The sequence below is a fragment of the Neomonachus schauinslandi genome, chromosome 1 (genome assembly GCF_002201575.2).
Source record: "Neomonachus schauinslandi chromosome 1, ASM220157v2, whole genome shotgun sequence".
Taxonomy (NCBI): domain Eukaryota; kingdom Metazoa; phylum Chordata; class Mammalia; order Carnivora; family Phocidae; genus Neomonachus; species Neomonachus schauinslandi.
In genome coordinates this window covers 208,638,168-208,657,863 of record NC_058403.1, presented here as the reverse complement: position 1 = coordinate 208,657,863, position 19,696 = coordinate 208,638,168, and the positions used below count along the sequence as shown (strand labels likewise).

The 19,696-nt window shown below is 58.6% G+C and overlaps 1 protein-coding gene across 6 annotated transcripts; it reads right to left on the bottom strand.

The window, feature by feature from the left end:
- Positions 1 to 445: 445 nt before the first annotated feature.
- PNPLA6 (patatin like phospholipase domain containing 6) lies at positions 446 to 19,018 on the bottom strand. 6 transcript variants are annotated; one of them, XM_021705484.2, is made up of 33 exons: positions 18,992 to 19,018; positions 18,579 to 18,813; positions 18,324 to 18,406; positions 18,058 to 18,155; positions 16,138 to 16,278; positions 15,886 to 16,045; positions 15,451 to 15,531; positions 15,105 to 15,233; positions 14,668 to 14,748; positions 14,407 to 14,569; positions 14,081 to 14,164; positions 13,680 to 13,789; positions 13,392 to 13,559; positions 13,226 to 13,303; positions 10,581 to 10,786; positions 10,216 to 10,347; positions 10,011 to 10,134; positions 9,496 to 9,609; positions 9,153 to 9,228; positions 7,260 to 7,403; positions 6,995 to 7,058; positions 6,571 to 6,739; positions 6,190 to 6,372; positions 5,885 to 6,003; positions 5,550 to 5,706; positions 5,149 to 5,265; positions 4,992 to 5,061; positions 4,438 to 4,554; positions 2,331 to 2,632; positions 1,403 to 1,519; positions 1,079 to 1,175; positions 847 to 956; positions 446 to 731 (listed from the first exon to the last, which is right to left on the bottom strand). In XM_021705484.2, exons 1-33 carry the CDS (start codon positions 19,016 to 19,018, stop codon positions 657 to 659), a joined length of 4,131 nt encoding a protein of 1,376 aa, XP_021561159.2. In that variant the 3' UTR covers positions 446 to 656. The 6 variants fall into 6 exon arrangements, with proteins under 6 accessions (XP_021561159.2, XP_044774110.1, XP_044774113.1 ...); XM_044918175.1 differs by having other exon boundaries at positions 452 to 731; positions 18,579 to 18,666; XM_044918178.1 differs by lacking the exon at positions 13,226 to 13,303 and having other exon boundaries at positions 452 to 731; positions 7,260 to 7,400; positions 18,579 to 18,666.
- Between the last annotated feature and the right edge of the window lie 678 nt (positions 19,019 to 19,696).

Genomic DNA, 19,696 nt, shown 5'->3' with positions numbered 1-19,696 from the left:
ACACAGTAGGACCAATGCCTGGGAGCCTCTGAAAGTCCTTAAGCCTGTGCATATGTACACAGCATCCTCTGGGAACCAGGCTCTGTGGTGCACACAGTAGGAACGTATAGGAAACACAAAGCACCTGCACACAGTAGGACCAGCCGAGCACAGAGGCTGCGGAAACCTAGTAAGGAAAATGAGGGGTGCCAGGGTGGGCATCCAAGAATATCTGTGATCCCCAGATCCCCCCTGTGGTCTGAAGCCAGCACTGAGTGGGACTACGGGGCAATTCTGAGAGAGCACTGACAGTGGGGGAAGCTAGCTGGGCCTGAGGCTGGGCACGGCATGTGGGTACTGTGACAAGCTCAAGGCCGTTTGGGCCTCAGCTCCAGCCATCCTGGTCACGGAAGGTGGGGCGAGGTGCCCCTCCGAACCCAAAGATGACACGAGGCCGCTTCCAAGAGGGCAAGGTTTATTGGGAGTGACTGATCACGGTCATCAGTGCAGTGTGGCCCCTCCCCCTGGGGGCAGGGCAGTCCAGTGTGGGCCCCAGGGGCCTGGCGTTCCAGGGGGACCCAGGGGGGTCGCAGGCATAGCAGCAGGCAAAGAAGGAGTGAGCCACCCCCACAGGGCTCAGCCCCAGCCCAGCCCCAGGGGGACCCCTCTCGAGGTCCTCAGGCCTCCGCAGCTGAGCTGGGAGGGTCCAGGGGCAGACAACGCCGGTGCCGGAGAACGGACTTGTCCTCCTCCTGCAGGGACAGGAGCGCCACACGCACACGTCACACAGCACAGGACACTGGCACTTGTGCCTGTCTCCGCCGTGTCACCCCCACCCCGTGGAGGGCCAGGGCCACCCACTCTCACCATCTCGGACGCAGTGCTGGGGCTCGCACCCTCAGGAGAGCCCCCCTCATCCCGCGAGCAGTCAGGGCCTACGTCCTCCTCATACTCCGTCAGGCAGTCCGATTCCTCCCCTGGAGTCCGGGAGCAGGGCAAAGTGAGGGGGTGCAGGCTGGCCCGACATCTCCAGCCATATCCCACAGACCCCAGCTCCAACCTCCCGCCCCCGCCCCCGAAGGTGGCCTTGGCCCCTCACCGTCAGCACAGCCGTCAGAAACGTAGCTCGTGGGGGGCTCAATCCGGGACACGATCTCCGCCAAGTCGGTGAAGCCAGAGCTGGGGAAGGCCAGCACCTGTAGAGTGGCGCAGGTGAGCATCTCGGGGGGACTGTGGGGTCCCGGAGTGTCAGGGGCTGTGGTGTCTTGGGGACCCTGAGATCCGAGGGGGAGCTCTCTGGTCTGAGGGGCTCTGCTAAATCCAAGGAGGTCTGGGGTCATCTGAGTTTTTGGGGTGCCTCAGCCAGGCTGGGGGAAAGCTCTGTTGTTAAGAGTGGCCCCACTGGGGTAGGTCCCAGGCTTACGTCTGCGCGGCGGCTCTCATTGAGGTCGGCAGATCGCCGGTCCGTGAGCATCTTTTCAATGATGTCGCCCCGGCTCCAGCCCCCAAACACAGCCTTCCCGTACTGGTAGCCCACATCCTGCCGGAAGGGAGGAGGATGGAGCTGGGCCTGCAAACGCCCCTCCCCTAACGTTTTCTCTGCCTCCCCTTCTCTGCTTATCTCCATTCTGCTGACCCTTCCTTGGCCCCTCAAGAGCCTGATGCTCTGGAGAGAGCTGGCATCTGAGGCTCAACTTATTTCCGAGCCAGCCACGTGTAGCACACCTGTCCCCAAATTCCTCATCCTGTGCCTCTGCCAGGCCTGACCCATCAACCTCTCCTCCACATTCTTTCCCCCTCAGCCCCACGCAGTGCGCCAAGTGCCAACTGGCATGAGACCACGGTGCGTCAACTTATCTCAAAGTCTGCAAACACGCAATACCGCTGCACCCATCGCCATCTCCCCAGCCCGTGACAGACATCACTAATCCACCACGGCACACTTCAGCTCCCGATCAGTTTCAGCGGCCGTGGGCTGGGACGCACTTTTCAGATCAGCGGCTAGTGGCCCGCGCAAGGCTCCACGCTGCACCCATGCCTGTGGCAGATATGACTAACGGATCGCCTGTTCGCATTCCCACCCGTGCGGAAATGGCGTTAGAAACCTCTCATGTGCTCCAGGCAGTGCAGCCAGCACCTAGCAGGAAACTTAGTGCTCACACAGCACATGCACAGCCCCGTTCCCTTGCCACACTCACCGCAGGCATCACAAATCAATTACCAATCTGCTCCTCACGGAGCCCATTTGGGAATGGAGCCCTACAATCCTTCCCCCTGGGTCGCTCTGGGCTTTAAGCAGTAAAGCTTTGCCAGCCCACCACACTGGCACTGTGCCATCCCCACCCGCTCACATAGATCTGGTCGAACTTCCCGAAGTCCATGGTCTTGAAGCAGTCGATGGGCGGGCGCAGGTACTCGCAATAGGAGCTGGACTTGACGACCTCCAGCTGCCTTACACAGGACACATAGGCCAGGCGGGACTGGATCTCGGCCATGTCTGGAACTTTGATCTTGTCTGCCCAGGGGTTTAGCCGCTTCCACAGCAGCCACCAGCCAGACAGGCTGTCCCCGTAGGTGCTGAGGTCTGTCTCATCCTGGCTTCCCACATCAATGGCGATGACCGTCTTGGCACCCATACTGCGGGCGATGTCCGCTGTGGGGCGGGGGGTGGGGAGGGGAGGGTCAGCAGGCAGCTCCCCACCAGGGCCCAGGGCAGAGAATGTTCAACCCAGTCCCACAAACACCATCATGCAAATGGTCACACACAAAAACCCATGCAAACAATATGCTGGTATACAAAGGGCACGGACTTCCAGGCCTGTGATGTTAAGGAGGTGGGGTCCGACAGTGGAGCTTTTAGGTCTGGGGGACTGGGGCCAGAGGGATGGGGCAGATGCAGGCAAAGGGACAAAGTTTTTGGGAAAAAAAGACACCAGGTCAGACACATGGGGGGACAGCGGCATGGAGGGGAGTGCTGTGGAGAGATAAAGGTTGGTAAGGACACCAGGAACCAGAGACACAGGAGGACAGAGTCAGAGAGGCAGGGAGTCCAAGCGGCAGAGGCGTGGAAGTCAAGCCACAAGGGAGAGAAATGCAGGGAAACAGAGACAGCAACAGAGATTTTCGGGGGAGAAAGAGATATTAGAGATCCAGAAGGAGAGAGAATCTGGGGGGATATTTGGGGCTGAGACGGTGACAGAGAACGATGACCAAGAAAAAGGACATTCAGGAAAACAGGACAGAGGCATGAAGGGCGGGTGATGGCCCCGTGAGGAGGGTGGTGTGTCTGTGGGTTTGTGTTTGCATGTCCGTGTGTCCCATGGAGGGTCCCTGAGTGGGTCTGGGAGAGCCTGGGGGTATGGGGACAGGATCCTATAGCCAGGCCCAGCCCAGGAAGATACCCAAGTCTCCAGCAGACTTTGCACGAGTCTCTCATGAGCTAATCTGTGTGTCTAGGAACATGTTCCCACACCTGTGTGCCTGCACGCATCTCTGTTGTCTGTGTGTCTCCTGCCTGTGTATGAACACACACACCTCTGGGTGTGTCTATAGCTCTATACACACACCAGGGCCTGAGTGCATTTCAGTCCACACGTGTCTAGATCAACCTGTGGATCTGCCTACACCTGCTCACGTGTGTGCAGCTGTTAGCGTGTGCACCCGCACAGAGCCTGCACGGCGGGGAGTTGGCAAACTTTTTCTGCAAGGGACCAGAGAGAAGATAACTTTGGCTTGGCAGCGGAGTGGCCTCCCTCCCTACTCTCAACTTTGCCCCTGTGGCACAAAGGTGGCCACAGATGAGACGCAAACGACTGGGTGTGGCCGCGTGTCAATAAAACTTTCTTTAGAAAACCAGGCAGGGGGCTGGATTTGCTGGAGTTGGCTGATCTCCGGCCTCCAGGACCGAGAGTGTGTGTTCAGCTAGCACACACGTCTACTTGTGTGTGCTCGCCTCCGGGCACGCGAAATTTTCAGTGGCACCGCCGGCCCCCCGCTCGCCCGCACACGTGAGGGCAGCAGGTACGCAAGCTCACCGTGGACCCAGAGGTGCCCGCCGTGTGTGTGCGTGCGCTTGTGCGCGTCTGAGGCAGCGCGCAGCGTGTATGTGGCCAGCCTGGTGGGCAAGGACACGCGCCCGATTTCAGGGGCACAGGGGTCTGGCCACGTGCACGTGTGGGAGTACGCTATCCGCACTGTGAGCAGCGGCGAGAACGCGTGAGCCCAGCCAGGGGTCCCACGGTCCCCTGCATGCTCCTTTCCGTGTGCGCACGTGTGTCTACGTGTGTCCATTCACGTGAATACAGCCCGTGGAAGCGCCTTCCAGCTCCACACGCTTCTGTCCTCGGGCGCTCCCACGTATCTGCCGCTGCGTGAGCGTGCGCGCGCGTCCTCCCGGGTGCCTATCCGGGCGTGCGCCTGCGCGTGTGCGCGCGTGCGGGCAAGCGGGCAGCCACTTGCCTGGCAGGTTGTTGATGTAGCCGCCGTCCATGAGGAGGTGCCCGTCCTTCGGGTCGCACAGCGGCGGCAGGTAGCCCGAGAGTGTCATGCTGGCGCGGACGTACCGCCACAGGGAGCCTGCCCGGCGGGACACACAGACACAGACACGCACAGACACGCTCAGACAAGCTCGGAGGCCCGGCCAGCCCGGTGGGCTCGCTGACCTGGCACGTTGTTGACATAGCACCCGTCCACCAGCAGGTGCCCGTCCTTGGGGTCGCAGAGCGGGGGCAGGTAGGGGCAGTAGGAGGCACTGGCCCGGACGTAACGCCACACGCAGCCTGCGGGGACGGCGTGAGGGGGTGAGGCGCCTGACTCCTCCCCCAGCCCCCCACCCCTGAGGAGAGACATACCTGGGGCCTCTGGGGCATTAGTGGGTGATGGTTAGTGCTCGGCAATCGGGCCAGGGTGGACGGTCACTCATGTTAACAATGTCCCAGATGCTCGGCTGCCCTCCCTGCACCCCCTCCCCCCCAGCCGCAGAGGTCGTTGTGGGGTCGGCTGGGGGCACCCACCATCTTTGTGGACACGCATGGCCGAGGCGGTGATGTCCGTGGTCACATTGAAGTACGGCAGCCACAGGTCCTGTGGGAACAGGGACCAAGCTGGGAGAGGAGTGGGGACTCCCGTGGGGAGCGGCGGGGACAGGGCAGGCGAAGGCGGAGGGCACACCTCAATCTGCTTGTCCTGGAAGACCCGGTGGATGCTGCGGTTGAAGGCCGACCCGGTGAACATGGAGGTGACGGGGTACGTGAGGTCCAACACCGGCTCCATCACCGAGGTCATGCCCTAGGGGCAAGGAGGCGGTCTGGGGTCCAACGGGAGTCGCTTGGGGTCACTAACGAGGTGGTTACTAAGGGTCCTGACTGCTCCAGCCGGGGGGCGGGGGGTTGGGGACTAGGGTCACTAACCAGGAGGTCACAAGAGGTCGGCAAGGTCCTGGAGGTATTGCCATGAGGGTCCAGGAGGGGTTCACAGATGGAAGTCAGGAACAAGGCAGAAAAAGCCCAGGAACCCCTCGGGGATCAGCTTTCAGGGTGCTCCTCCAGTAGGTGCCCCCCCACCATACACACCTTGGCCCACTCCCGGGCCCGCTGCTTCGTGCGACTGGCGCTCCGCTCCTCCGCGTACAGGGCCCCGATGAAGGACCCGATGGATGTGCCGCCCACCAGGTCGACAGGGACACCTGCCTCCTCCAATGCCTTCAGCACGCCGATGTGTGAGCAGCCCCTGCAAGAGAGACAAAACCCAGGGGCCCACTGGAGACCTCCCAGGTCCCGCCCCCTCCCCAGCTCCCCCTTCCCCCCACCTCCTCCACAGGCAAGGAACGAGTGCCAGACCCACCCCTCAAGGGCGGCTCCCGGCAAATAAGCCCCACCCCGCAGGCACCCTGGCCCCGCCCCCTCACCTGGCCCCGCCCCCGCCCAGCACCAGGGCAATGGTGTTGCCGGTGAGCACCCGTGCCAGGCGGGAGAAGTCGCTGTGCCGGTCAGCGCGCCTGGAGAAAACCTTCTCGTAGAGCTCGTGCTGGGATGCGGGGGGGACAGAGAGGCGACGCATGAGGATGGGGGTGCAAGAGCCAACGTCTGGACCTCCACACCACCGCTCCTGCCCCCACACGTCTCTAAGCCCACCGCTACAGCGGCCCCGCTCCCGAACGGTCCTAGAGGCTGGTGGTCCCTGGGAAGGCTCCTCTCCAGGCACGGCGCTCACCAACTTGGCAGGGCTGCGGCGGGAGAAGAGGCGGCGTGGACAGCGCAGATGCAAGTGCCCCGAGCACCAGCTGCGCATGTTGAGCCACTCCACGGTGCGCGTGGGGCCTGAGCCCTCCTCCCGGTGCAGCAGGACCAGCTGCTTGAGCGCGCGCACCGCTGTATTCTCCAGCATCTGCTCCAGCTGGGGGGGGAACAGAGGGTGGAAGTCACTAATCCTCGGTCATGACCTCCCCGCCACCCACCCCCCACCCCCGGCTGAGCTTGGGTCCCTGCTTGCCTAGCCCCACGATGAGGGTGTACGGGGCCTGCTGCAGGCACCAGAGGGCAGGGGACAAGGTCCGGGGGTGGGGGGAGGGGTCACTGTGCACGGTCTCTGGACCTGGCCGAGAGTGGGCTCCTGGTCGCCCAGGCCCACGATGAGGATGCAGTCGGCCTGGCGCAGGCAGCGGACGGTCCAGGGAGTCAGCGATGCGTCAGTCTGGTAGAGCACGATGCGGTGCGCGTCCTCCTGCTGGGCCAGCCATCCTGACAGCCGGAATTCTTGGATGCTGGGACAGGGGTGGGGGTGAGTCATCCCAGGGGGCTGGGCAGGGGTCCCACACCTCCCAGAAACCATGTAGTTCCATTACTGGGAGGAGGGGAACTTAGACACCCAGGCCCCCACATGTCCATGCCCCATGGTCTCCCACTGACTGAATGGATGGGGCACATGCTCCTTGGTTCACAGCCCAGGACTCAACCAGATCTGAAGGCATTCTGGGCTTCAAGTCTATCCGCCACCTCCTCAAACTCCGAACACGTACCTATCGAGAGCAGAAGCCCCCAGGCGGGCCCGGATGGTGTCACTGTTGAGAAGGAGTGTAGGCCCTGGGGATGGGTGAGGATGGAGAGTCAGACACCCAGGCCCAGAGAACTGGGGGCCTGTCCCGTAACACCTCCCACCCCACCCCCACTGACCACGGCCCCGCCCACACGTGCCCCGCCCACACTCAGACCAATGGCCTGTTCTCACCACGCCCCACGCTCCCCCCCGCTCCCCCCCTCCCCCGCCCCGGTCCCCGGACTGACCAATGGCTTGCAGAGCATGCTGCAGCTCCAAAGTAAAGGCCACCATGGGCACCTCGGCACACACTGGCAGGACTGCCACCGTTGCCAGGTTGCTGGCTGGGTTGGTAAGCTCCGAGTGAGGGGGGACGCCTAGTCCCGAGCCTGCTGAGACCCCAATGAAGGAGATTGTTGTGCAATCCTGCGTCTGGAGAAGTAGACCTGCCTCCTCCTCCTCAGAAATCCCCGCCCTTCATCATCTAACTGAGGCTTAGTGAAGCCACGCAAGAGGTTGTGGCCTCAGTCCTGGACCCACAGCCTCACCCCATACCGTCTTGATAAGACCTAGCTATGTGACCTTCAGTTTAGGGCCTCATTTCAACAGGATCCATTACATAATTCTGTAAGCACTCCACTGTGCCTGTGTGGACAGATCTGTGCCCCTACCCCATTATGGCCTTGGTGCTTCCGTCCACTGAAGGAACTTGAACATGAAACTATGCAGAAACAAATATATTTTTGACCTATCTGTTGCTTCCCAGCTTCTCCACTAACATTCTAGACCAAGCCCTCACCCCCCTCTCTTGCCTGGACCTCCCACTGGCTCCTCCCCTCCAGTTCCTTCCCATAACAGTCTGAATAAGCTTAAATGTCTTTCTGGGGCTCCCAGCCCCTATGTGACCTGACTCCTTCCCCTCATTTCTCCCCCTTGCTCACTTTCCTCCTTGAAGGGCTTCAAAACCACAAAACCCTGTGTGCAGGGCCTTCCTAGTTCTCTTCAGTGCCACACCCTATCTCATTTCTGCCTCTGGGCATGTCAAGTCCCAGCTCACTGTCCCCAGAAAAACCTCCCTCCCTCCCTTCATCACACTCCATCAAGACCTTCTTTTGTTTTCTTCACTGTACGTGTCGGGTTGTGACGTCACACTTTTTCTTTGTATTTTTCAAATATCTTGCTTGCCAAGCTGTAAACCCTTCTAGGAGCCTCGTCTGTCTTGTGCACTCTCCCTAATCCCCCAACCCTGGCACCCAGCACAGGGCCTAGTACATATTAGGTGCCCCCCTGAAAATTCTTCCATATCCCATCAACAGAGAAGCACTCAAGGGTCTGAGATCTTAATGTTTCTGCCAGCAAGACTGCCCCACAATTGTGCCAAGGGTGGACCAATGGCCTGATGGAAAATGAACGGGCATTTGTACACATGGGCCAAAACTGGGGGGAAAAAAATCTGTCAGAGAAGACCCTGAGCGTGGGGGCGTCCTTAGCCAAGGCTCACCACTGCCCCCTACCATCCAGGTGTCAAGGCCAAAGGGGCAGAAGACCCTGAAGGGAAGGAGGAGCAGCTGGGCTGATTCAGGGTCGGTTCTCCCTTACATAGAACCTCTGGTCCATATTTCCACGCACCTGAAGTCCGACTCCATTCCCAATGTGCCCTAACTCAGCAAACTACACCTTCCAGCTGGCCAGTAACTTCAGAAGCCAGTTCCCAACTTGGCCCCTGGCCCCCAACTTCCACCCCACGGACTTCAGTTCCCAGCATACTCTTCTGGGACTCCATCGCCCAGTGTGCTCAGGATGTGGACTCCATCCCGCCCGCAGGCCCTGACACCCAGAAACAAGTTCGCCCCTAAAGACTCCGCCCGTTGGCAATGACAGATACTTTAGATTCCGTTAAAAGCATGGCCTGGGTCTAGGGCTCTGTTTCCCGGCGTGCCCAGGACCCCGAACTCCACCCCCCACCCCCGCCAGCAAGCACCGGAAATCAGATCCCACTCCTACTTTAAGCGCCACCCAGCGCGTGGTTTATACGCCGGACTCCACTTCCCAGCATGCCCAGGGCTTCGGGCTCCCCCTCCCAGCGTGTTCTAGGCGTCGGACTACAACCTCCAGCATTCCCGGGGCCAGCCGGCTCTCACCTGGGAAGGGCCCTTGCAGCTGCTGCAAATTCCCTAAAATCTTCTGGCTTAGCAGGTGGATGAGGCGAGTTACGACCTGGGGCATGGGAAGCCATCCAATGAGACGAGAAGGGCAACTGTCCGAGTTCTACTTTTCCCTCCTCCTACCGGGGTGCCTGGGTCCCCGTTACTTGGGTCCCACTCCCAAGAGCCCTGCTCTTAACGCGAGGGCTTCCGTCTCCTCCCTGCTCCCTGGGGCTCTATCCCCCACCCCACTCCGTCCCCACTATTAGGCCCTGCCCCCTCGGGCCCCGCCCCCCATTAGGAGACCAGCCCACACAGCTTGGAGCCACACGAGCCACACCTGAGGGTATCGACGTTTGATGTGGCCCAGGGTGCCCTCCGGGAGTTTGGCCAGCTCCGTGTCGCGCACAGCGTGCACCGTCGTGGCACGAGGCTGCCGTGTCAGCGCCTCCACCTGGGGGCCCCCCCAGTGCATGACCAGAGCTGCTTGAGCCGGGAGGCCCCAACAGGAAAGGGGGAGCCGACCGGGTGCAGACAAGAGGCGCTACCGCCCTACCCCGACAGAGCCCCCGATATGGCTGCAAATCAAACCCCACTACTCATTAGGGCTTCGGGGAGAGGGTTAGGGACCTAGGCCCAGCGGGAGGCGGGGGGATTGTCTCCTCTTCTAATAAAGGTCTGGGGCCGGAGTCTGATCAAGACTCACCACCCCAGGAATTTGCCCCCTTCTCCTGCTCACGGAAAGGACCGGGCTCGGCCCATCAGATTACCTGGGACGATGTGTTTGTTGGGAGGAGTAGTGGGGGGAACCCGTAGTGGGAGTGATCAGAGGGCAGTGGGTGGCGCGGCACTCACCACCCCAATGAGATCCCCGCGGCCGTACTCGCCCACCAGCTCCTTCTTGCCGCTGCCCCGCTGGATGACGCTGCGCAGCCGCCCATTGAGCACAATGTAGGTGCAGTCGGAGCGGTCGCCCTGCCTGGGGTGGGGAGCAGGTCAGACAGGGTCGGGGCTGGGTCTCGGGCAAGGCTCGAGCTGCAAGAAAGGGCAAGGGCTGCACCTGTACAAAGCCCGTCCCGCCTCCACAGCCGTCCAGTCGATGGCAAAGTCCATCTGGCGCACGAAGGGCGACATCCTCGCGGCCACGGTGTGCGCGGCACTCAGCACCACACTGGGCTGTGCACGCATGATCCTGGAGGGGAAAGTTAGGGGTGGATGGGCTGGGGGGGGCGGTGCCCTGGAACATTCCTTAGGAAGTGGAGAGGGTGGGTGACAGCCTGGCGGTGGGATCAGAAGGGCTCAAAGCTGCCCTGGAGAGGCACTGGGCATCCAGAGGGATGACCTCTGCCACAGCAGAACGGAGTCGAGTGGGGGCCCTCCAAGTGCCACTCCCACCCCACGGGGCAGGGGGGCGCCCAGCCATACTCATAGAAGTCGGACTTAGAGATCCTCAGGAAGGTGCAATCTCGCTGGGCTTTCAGTGTGAAGATGAGGGGCTCGCCCGTGAGCACTGCCAGCTGCCCCACCAACTCCCCAGGTTGTGCCACGAACAAGCACACATCCTCTGCCTTGTCGATCATGCGCTGGTAGACATGCAGGCAGCCCCACAGCACAAAGTGCAGGCTCACATCCTGTGGGGCAGAGGCAGAGATGGGCACACGGGCAAGTGCCAGCCCCCACCCAGCTCAAGGCACCCAGAGGAAAGGCTAAGGAAGGAAAAGTGGAAGGGGGGAGTAAAGGCTTTGGATAGCTCTGAGCTGCACAGCACATGTATATAATTCCCATTCGGCACCCAGAGCAGACATTACTAATGGATTACCAAAACCTGAGCTCAGATTAAGGCCCATATTTTTTAAATAAAGGTTTTATTTTATTTTTAGGTAACCTCTATGCCCTCTATACTCTATATATGCATCTTCCGTCGCCTCAGGTCATGATCTCAGGGTCCTGGGATCAAGCTCCCTGCTCAGCGGGGAGTCTGCTTCTCCCTCTCCGTCTGCCCCTCCTCCCTCCTCCCTGCTCATGCTTCCTCTTTTTCTCTCTCAAATAAATAAAATTTATAATAAAGAAAAGATGCTAAAAACCATCACTCACTAGGGAAATTCAAATCAAAACCATGAGATGCTCCTGCACACACTAGGATGACTAGCATCAAAACATGTTAGGATGTAGAGCAATTGAAACTCTCATCACTGCTGGTGGGAACATAAAATAGCACCAGGGGCGCCTGGGTGGCTCAGTTGTTAAGCGTCTGCCTTTGGCTTGGGTCATGATCCTGGGGCCCTGGGATCCAGCCCCGCATTGGGCTCCCTGCTCCACGGGAAGCCTGCTTCTCCCTCTCCCACTCCCACTCCCACTCCCCCTGCTTGTGTTTCCTCTCTCACTGTCTCTCTGTCAAATAAATAAATAAAATCTTTTAAAAAAATAAAAAATAAAATAGCACCACTGCTTTGGAGAGCAGTCTGGCAAAAGTCAAAAACAGTTCACAAAAAGTTAAAAGTAGGATTGCCCTGACCCAGCAACTTGACTCCTAGATATACACCCAAAAGAAATGGAAAGGTACATCCCCACAGAAATTCATACAGAAATCTTCGCAGCAGCATTGTGCATAATAGCCAAAAGGTGGAAATCACTCAAATGTCCATCAGATGAAGAACGGATACACAAAATGCAGTAGGCCCACACAATTGATTATTTCATCATGAAGGAGTGGCACCAACACACTACAGTGTGGATGAACCTTGAAAACATGATGCTAAGTGAAAGAAGTCAGCCACAGGGGGCCACATCCTGTGTGATTCCGTTTATGTGAAATGTCCAAAACAGGCAAATCTACAGAGACCTAAGATTAGGAGCTACTTACCGCTGGGGTGGGGGTTAGGAGGCAGGAGGGGGATAGCTAAAGGGTATGAGCTTTCTTTTCAAGGTGACGAAAGTATTCTTTCAATTCAAAATTGATAGTGGTGATGGTTGCACAACTCTGTGAATGTCCTAAAAACCACTGAATGTCTTATGTAGATACACTATAAATAATTTCATGTGTGTGTATACCTGTATCTATATTTTTTCCCAGTTCCCTTGTTCCACTCCATCCCTGTTGACTTCCTTTTGTTTCCTAGAGGTCACATATCCTACTCCCACCACAGGATATTTGCACAAGCTTTCCCTCTGCCTAGAAAGTTCTTTTCTCCCTCTTGCACCTAGTTAATTCCTCCCCATCCTTCCTACTTAGCTAGAGGTCACCTCCTCAGAGTTGCTACCCTGCCTGAGCCAGATTTTGTAAAGCCAAGAATGTCTTTTATGTGTAAGCATGAAACACGTACGGTTTTACAAGAATTGGAGTAACTCTTTGAGTGCAATGTCGGTCAGAACTGTGGGCTTCCCAAGGACAGGGATCTTGCTGGCGTTTCCTGCCTCTGCAGCCCCAGGAGACGCATACACGTGCTGGAATCTTCTAAGACAGAACTTCCAGACTCCGTTTGGGATATGAATGGGAGTTACTAATATTAAGCTGCCATTTGTCATCAGATTGGGAAGCAAGTCTCTTCACAGCAGGACTTCTCAGAGCCTTGAATATGCTAATGGTGTTCACCAAGAGCTTCCACAAAGGGATAGCCAACATTTCCCAAATCTGTTTGAGCACAGATCCTTTGTTTGTGATACAGGTGTTCCATGAAGTACACTTTGGGAAATGTCTGTAAAACAGAGCTTCTTAACCTTTGCACTATTAACATTTGGGACTGAATAATTCTGCTGCGAGGCGCTGCTCTGTGCATTCTTGCATCTCTGGCTTTTACCCACTAGATGCCAGTAGCATCCTCCCAAGTCAATAAAAAAAAGTCTCAACATTGGCAAATGTCCCTGGAGTGGTCCTCGGGTCAAAGTTTCGAGGATTAGAGAGGAAAGGTCAGTAGGTCCAGAGCGCAAGAGGGATCAGAGTATAGCATCTAGGGGCAGGGATGGAAATCACACACTGAGAGAGATCTACACATAGGGCCAAGGGGTAAGGTTCAGAGGTCAGAAAAAGGTCTTGGGTCGGAGTTGCATTAGAGACCAGGGGTCAGCCTCACCTGGTCCCCCTGGCGAGCAATGATGGTACCAGCTTTGGCGTGATGCAGCAAGACCCGGCTGCTCAGGAGGGCGGGGTCCTGGAGAGAAAGGGGGCTTGAGATGGGCCCCTGTGGGCCTCCCCGCCCCCCACCCCACATCCCCCCCCGGAACACCACAGCCACCCACCTCAATCCGCATCAGTTTTGCCAGCTCCCGTTTCGCTGCCTCAAAGATGCTGCTTGTCTGGCGTCCCTGGTAGGGCCCGAAGGGGCAGCCACCGGTGGCCAGCTCATCCTCGCAGTAGCTGTGCTCGCAGGCGCCCGCTGGCTGCTCCCGGGGCTCCTGAGTGGGGGTCTGCACGGGACAGGGCCTGTGACCTCTGTGCTCCCACCTGACCTTCTCTCGGGGATGCCACTGTGGGCCAGGCCAGGGTTGTGGGAGGGCACTGGGGAGGGGAGGGGATGAGGGCCTTACCCGAACGGGAGCTGCCTGGGGTCCCCCTGAGGCATCTTCCTGCAGGGACACGGAGATCCGGCCACGCTCATACGCCATGTCGAAGTCAGAGCGGGGCCCACCCTGCAAGCCTGCGTTGGGCAGGAGGTATTTTATAAAAACAATAAAGATGAGAGCAACCCCAGTTGACCTATGTGCCAAATTCCCTATCTGTGCAGATGTGACTACTCCATTACAGCACTCGCCCTCAGAATCTTTCTTAACCACAGCTGGGAAGACACCATCTCAATAATTACCCAGAAAAACATCACGAGAATACTGCCAGTATTCCCACTTCACAGATGGGAAAAATCAAGGCTGGTATGCCTACAGGCAACCCAGAAGCCCGATGGCCTTACCCCCCTCCATCTGGTGCCCCAAACCTGAGATGTCCACCGGCATGGAGATGCAGCGACTCAGCAGGGGAGCAGAGGGAGCCTCCAGGGATGTGGGCTTCACCGGATCCCCTGGGAGAGACATGTGGTCAGGCTCCTGCCCCTCAGAGCCTAAAGCTAGGATCACAGAGTAGGGAACTGAGCAGGGTTTAGAGATGGGTCAGCTCACAGTCTCTGAGGACTGGGGGACTAGGAAAGCGATTCTGATGGCCCCCTGGGGCCGAGGCCAGGGGTCTCTGGGGGACCAAACAGGAGTCAGACCTGGGTACCTAGCTATGGGGTCCCTGGGAAACGGCTGGGGTCATCTCTGATACCTGCAGGTCCAGGTAGTGGGGCCCCAGTGGGCTCAGGCGGCCGGCCAGGAGTCTCCCTAGGCTCCTCAGTAGCTGAGGTGCTGACCACCCTCTTGGAGCCACGCACAGGGCTGGTGCGGGCTGGGAGGCCAGGGCTGGGGAAGAGGCGCAGGGGCTGGATCTCCTGGTGACAGAGAGTCCCCTTGTGGTAGGTCCTGGGAGGCATGCATCCCACCCCCACCCTCCCGGCTCCATGTTCCCTGGGCCCCCTGCGGAACTCACGTGGCTAAACAGCTCGTTGGTCAGACCCAGGTAGTTGTGAAGGGCCAGAAAGGTGACCCGCTGCAGCCTCACCATGATGATCTGTGGCCAGGGAGAAGGGGAGTGAGACACTGGGTAATGAGAATCACATAACAGAAAGCGGAAGAAAATGTGGACTAGGCATTAAGGGGGTGGAAGCGTAGGGAAGGTCAAGGCCGGGAGCAGTAAGGGGCTGGCAGTAAGGGGCAGAGGGCTAGCCAGGGAGAAACCCACAATCAGGTGGCAGAAGCCTGGGGAGAAGGGGTGGAGGCAGCTAAAGGGAGGGGACAGGGGCCCCCAGAGATGTGGCTGCTCAGGGCTGATAAGCACAGCTTGAGCGCCACCTGACTGCTGAGCACCAGCCCGCAGGTGCCTGGGATGGGTAGGGGCAGGTGGAGGGAGGCCAAAGGCCCGCTGACCTGCACCACCCGCACCAAGCTCTCGGGGTACTTGGTGAACACGTCAGAGAAGGCCTCCACGGGCAGCCGCAGCACTGTGGAGTCCCGGGCTGCCCGGGCAGATACAGTCCGCTGGGGGTGCTGGTGGCCCTGTGGGTATGGGGGGGAACAAGGAGAATCAAGATCAGGGGCTGTGTGCTCCCTTACTGCTCCCCAAGTCCTTCCCAAGGCCAGTGCCTTGCGAGACCACTGGCAGCATCCGAGGGGACTCTGGGAGATTGGGGCCCCCCAGGTGACCCTCTCCAAACCAGCCCACTGAGTGGGTCCTCATACCCAGCTTCCTTGTCCCCCAAGACTGATCACTTACAGTGATGACATCCAGGATGCTCAGAAGGCTGTTGACGCTGTCCCCAGGGACCACTTCCTTCACCACACACTCCTTCCCATCCTGAGACACGCAGACGTGGGGGAGGGGGGGTTGACCGGGGCTGTCCCCCCCTGCCAACTGGCATTCCACCCCCTGAGCATGCCACTGGCTCTGGACCTCACCACCCAGTGATCACTGACACCCCGATCCCCAAACCCACCAAATCTCTGGCCGGTATCCATTTTCTGGCCGTCATTAATCATAACTGCTGACCATGTAGACCAACCCGACACCCTTGCGCGTTTGTTCCCAACTTCTGCCTGCGCATCTCAAAAGTCCGTGAACCCCGCTGACTGAAAGCAACGCCCATCCCAGTCCCCACTGCCCATCCGCACTGCCCATCCCCCCATGGTACCCCACGATTGGTCCGCTCACCGGCCCTGGCAGACAGAGCTCCAGCAGCCCATCCTGCACCACGTAGATACTGGCGTCCGGCTGGCCTGGCCGGAAGACATAGTCCCCCTGGCTGAGCCGCTGGAAGACCATGTGTCGGCAGAGCTCCAGGAAGAGAGGCTTCTCGAAGTGGCCCAGCACCCTGTTGGATGGGGCAGAGAGGGGGAGGAATGCAGGAGGTCAGGTGAGCCCCCCAACTCTGCAGGCGCCCCCCACCTGCACCCCAACACTGACCGGACATTCTTGAGCATGTAGAGCACCTCGGAGGGCAGGTGGGAGTTAGCCAGGTCACCCTCCGTCAAGTCAGCCTCGAGCACTGCAGGCGGCGGCTCCTTCCGTTGCAGTGTTGGTGCCTCTTTCTGGATACGAAGGATCCTGGGGGGAAGAGAGGGGTGCAGGGGGCAGGTAGGGAGAGGGCTCGGGCAGACCTGAAGACTCCCACATAGCCTTTCCTCTAAATCACAAAGAACGGGAGTCAGCAAACTCTGGTCCACTACCTACTTACGTAAATAAAGTTTTATTGGCACACAACCATATTCATTCATTTACACGTTACCCGTGGCTGCTTTCACTCAACGACAATGCTGAAAAATTGTAACACAGTCATACAGCCTGCAAAGCCTAAGATGTTTACTGATCTGACCCCTTACAAAAAAATTTGTTGTCCTCTGATGTAAAATCCTGAGATCGCCTCTTTGCTAATCATAAGCTCCTGCAATGGACCCTGTAGTTAGGCAGACCCCTGGCATAAAATACAGCCTGACCCCAGAAATTGCACCTCCATTCATCATGGGACCCCTGAGACCTTCCTTCCTAGCACAGACCGGACCCGGAGATAGCCTCCCCAACACACGCAGAGCTCTGGGGTAGCTTCCATCATACGAGGAGACCCCATCAGCTGCTCGGACCTTTGTAAAGCTCCCTGAGCTGGCCTTTCCTTCCAGATCTCAGAGAACCCTGAGATGATCCCTTCGATGGTCACAAAGACTCCTGAAATAGCTCTCATTGTATGTGGAGAGCACAGATAGTGCTCTCTGCTACTCATAGACCCAGAAGAGCCCTTCCCTGCAAGTCACAGGTACTACTGAGACAGCCCCTTCCGGGTCACAAGCCCCCTGAGATAGAACCCTCTAGGATAAGCAGACTCCTGAATTAAATTGCACGATATAGAGAAATCCAGATATGGTTCCTTTTCTGATCAAACAGATCTTGGGCTAGCCCTTGCCCAGTTCAGAAAGAGCGGAGATAGCCCCCTGAAGGTCATGAAAACATCAGTGTAGCTCCTCGAGGGTATGCACACATTGACACAACCCCCGTGACATACAGAGACAGGAGATACAGACCCTCAACTGATCATAGAGGCTCTAGAGCTAGCCCTTCTACCGAAGTCACAAAAAGCCATGCGATGACACATCTGCTGATCATGGACAGCCCTAGGATGACACCCTCAGTGGGAGAGCCCTTACTGTGAAGACACCCTTGAGACAGACCTTCAAGTACATTCCATGATGTCTGGAGACCAACCTCACAGCCAGCTTCCAACTTAGAAAGATCCCTGGGAGAGCCTTTCTCAGAGACTCTGAGATAGCCCTTTGCTGATGGCATGGAGCCCTGGGATGTCCTTCCTATGTTTCTTAGAGCAAGAAGATTCTTGAAATGACTCCTAGGAAACAGAAACACCTAAGATAGCCTCCTTAGTGTAGGAAAAACTCCAGGGTAGGTGACATAGAGAGATGCTTTCTGATGTAGAGATTGCTGAGATAACCCCTAGAAAACAGAAGCTAGAGATAGCCCCTCCAGGAGATCACAGAAACACCTGAGTTAACCCCAATGAATCACCTCCTGTGTGGGGAGACCCATGAACTGGCCTACATGGAGAGCCCAGACGGAGACCCCTAACCCTATTATTACAAAGCGTCTAAGATACTGACTGACTCACAAACACCCCGTGGTAGGGGGAACCTCGCTGAGATGTTCTCAGAGCCCGCCTGTCTAGTGTGCGAGAGTTCTGAGATAGCCCCTCTAATGTGGGAAGACTCCCCAAACAGTCCGTGCAGCTCAAAGAATCCTTAGATACACCCTTTGGTGTGGGCTGATTACTCAAAGGGTCCCTGAGATAGCCCCCAGTACCAGGTACACCCAGTACAGCCTTACTTCTTGGCAATGTTGAGCATCTTAAGTTTCTTCTTCATGCGTGGCCGGGAAGTGGTGCAGACAGAAGCGTCCACCAGGGAGGAAGTGGACTGTGATACCTAGGAGGAGTAAGGATGGGGGATGGGTGAACTGCCAATTCAGAGCAAGGGAAGAAGGGCCAGATCCAGAGAACCCTAGCCAAGGAAAACGGACTTACTAAAACGAGTAAAAAGGAAAGGGCAGAACCTCTGTGTGTTCAGCGGGGACCCCGGGGGTCCTAAACTCACCTTCCGCATAATTTTCCGACCATAGAAGAGCACTTTGTCCCTCTTCCGGAATCGATACCGGGGGCCATCCGGTGCTGGCGTTTCTGGGGATAAGTGGGGAGAGAAGCACTCTGAGCTCTGCGCAGACTCCACACGGCCAGAGAGGAGGGCACTGCGTGCAGACTCCCGTTAAGTCCCATCTCTACTGCCTCAGGAACCCGGGCATTTCAGCTCCCCACTCCGCAGCCTCCCCGGAGGGGCCCTCCGGGTCCTCACTCGGCACTCGGAGCCTCCGCACCAGCAGGAGGATGAGCACTGCAGTGACCAGCACCGCGACTCCGGCCCCAATCATCACGCCCAGCACCTGCGGGACGAATGGCACTGGCTGCGCATCGCATACCCGGCCTGCCGAGCCCTCCCCGGAGGCCGGGACGCCCCCGTCCCCATCCCATTCGGTCAAGTCCGCCGCCCCCGAGGAGGTCACAATCGGCCCGTGCCTCGACGTCCCCATCTGCAGAATGGGCCGCCGCTGCTCCCTCCCCGGGGGCGCAACTCTTTCCGGCGGCTCCGCGGCCCGCGGTGCACGCCGGGAAACGTAGTTCTGTCTGAACAGTTCTCGCGGGACCGCGATGAGCGCTCAGCATTTCGGGAATTGTAGTCCCCACAGCGCCTCACAAAGCAATCTTTACCATTCCCGTTTGTAACGGAGCCTCCATCAGTTGCTTCAGACTGGGCCGAGGTCTGGTAGCCCGGAATCCTGGGGAATAAGAAGCAGGAGGAACCGGTGCAAGTCGTCACTCTGGGCACGCCTTTCCCCTACCCCTACCTCGAGCCTTGCCCCCTTCGTACTCGCCGCCTGGATGGCTTCGCTAGCCAGGGGACGGCTGGTGGGGCGCTGCAGAGCAGAGAGGTGGTGCAGGTTGACCTCGACGCCCAGGCTAGGGAGTAAGGCGCGTCCCTGGCTCCCTTCACCCACACGCCGAGCCGACCAGACGCCCCACGGGTACAGCCCCACCCTGGGGCCAAAGGGCAGCCGGCCGGACACCCACAGTCAGCAGCGTGCGCACGGGTCCCCGAAGAGCCCGCCTTCCTCCCGCAAGTGGCCTCCTCCTAGCCTCCGCCCTGAGGGATTGATCAATCCTGACCCGGCAGACCCAAGGCCGCACCCCTCTGCGAAGACTGGATGCCCCAACCCCAGGGAAACTGGGGCCTTCAAGCCACGGGGTCGCCTGACTTCTGACCCAAACCTGCCCCTGGGGAGACCCACGGGCGGGGGGCGCTCGGGAGTGCTGCTGGAAACTCCCACACAAGGGATCCTGGGGCGTTGCGGGGTCTCGGAGGAATCCCGGGACGCTCGGAGTGGGGCGGATTCGCAAGGTGTTACTGTGATGCTA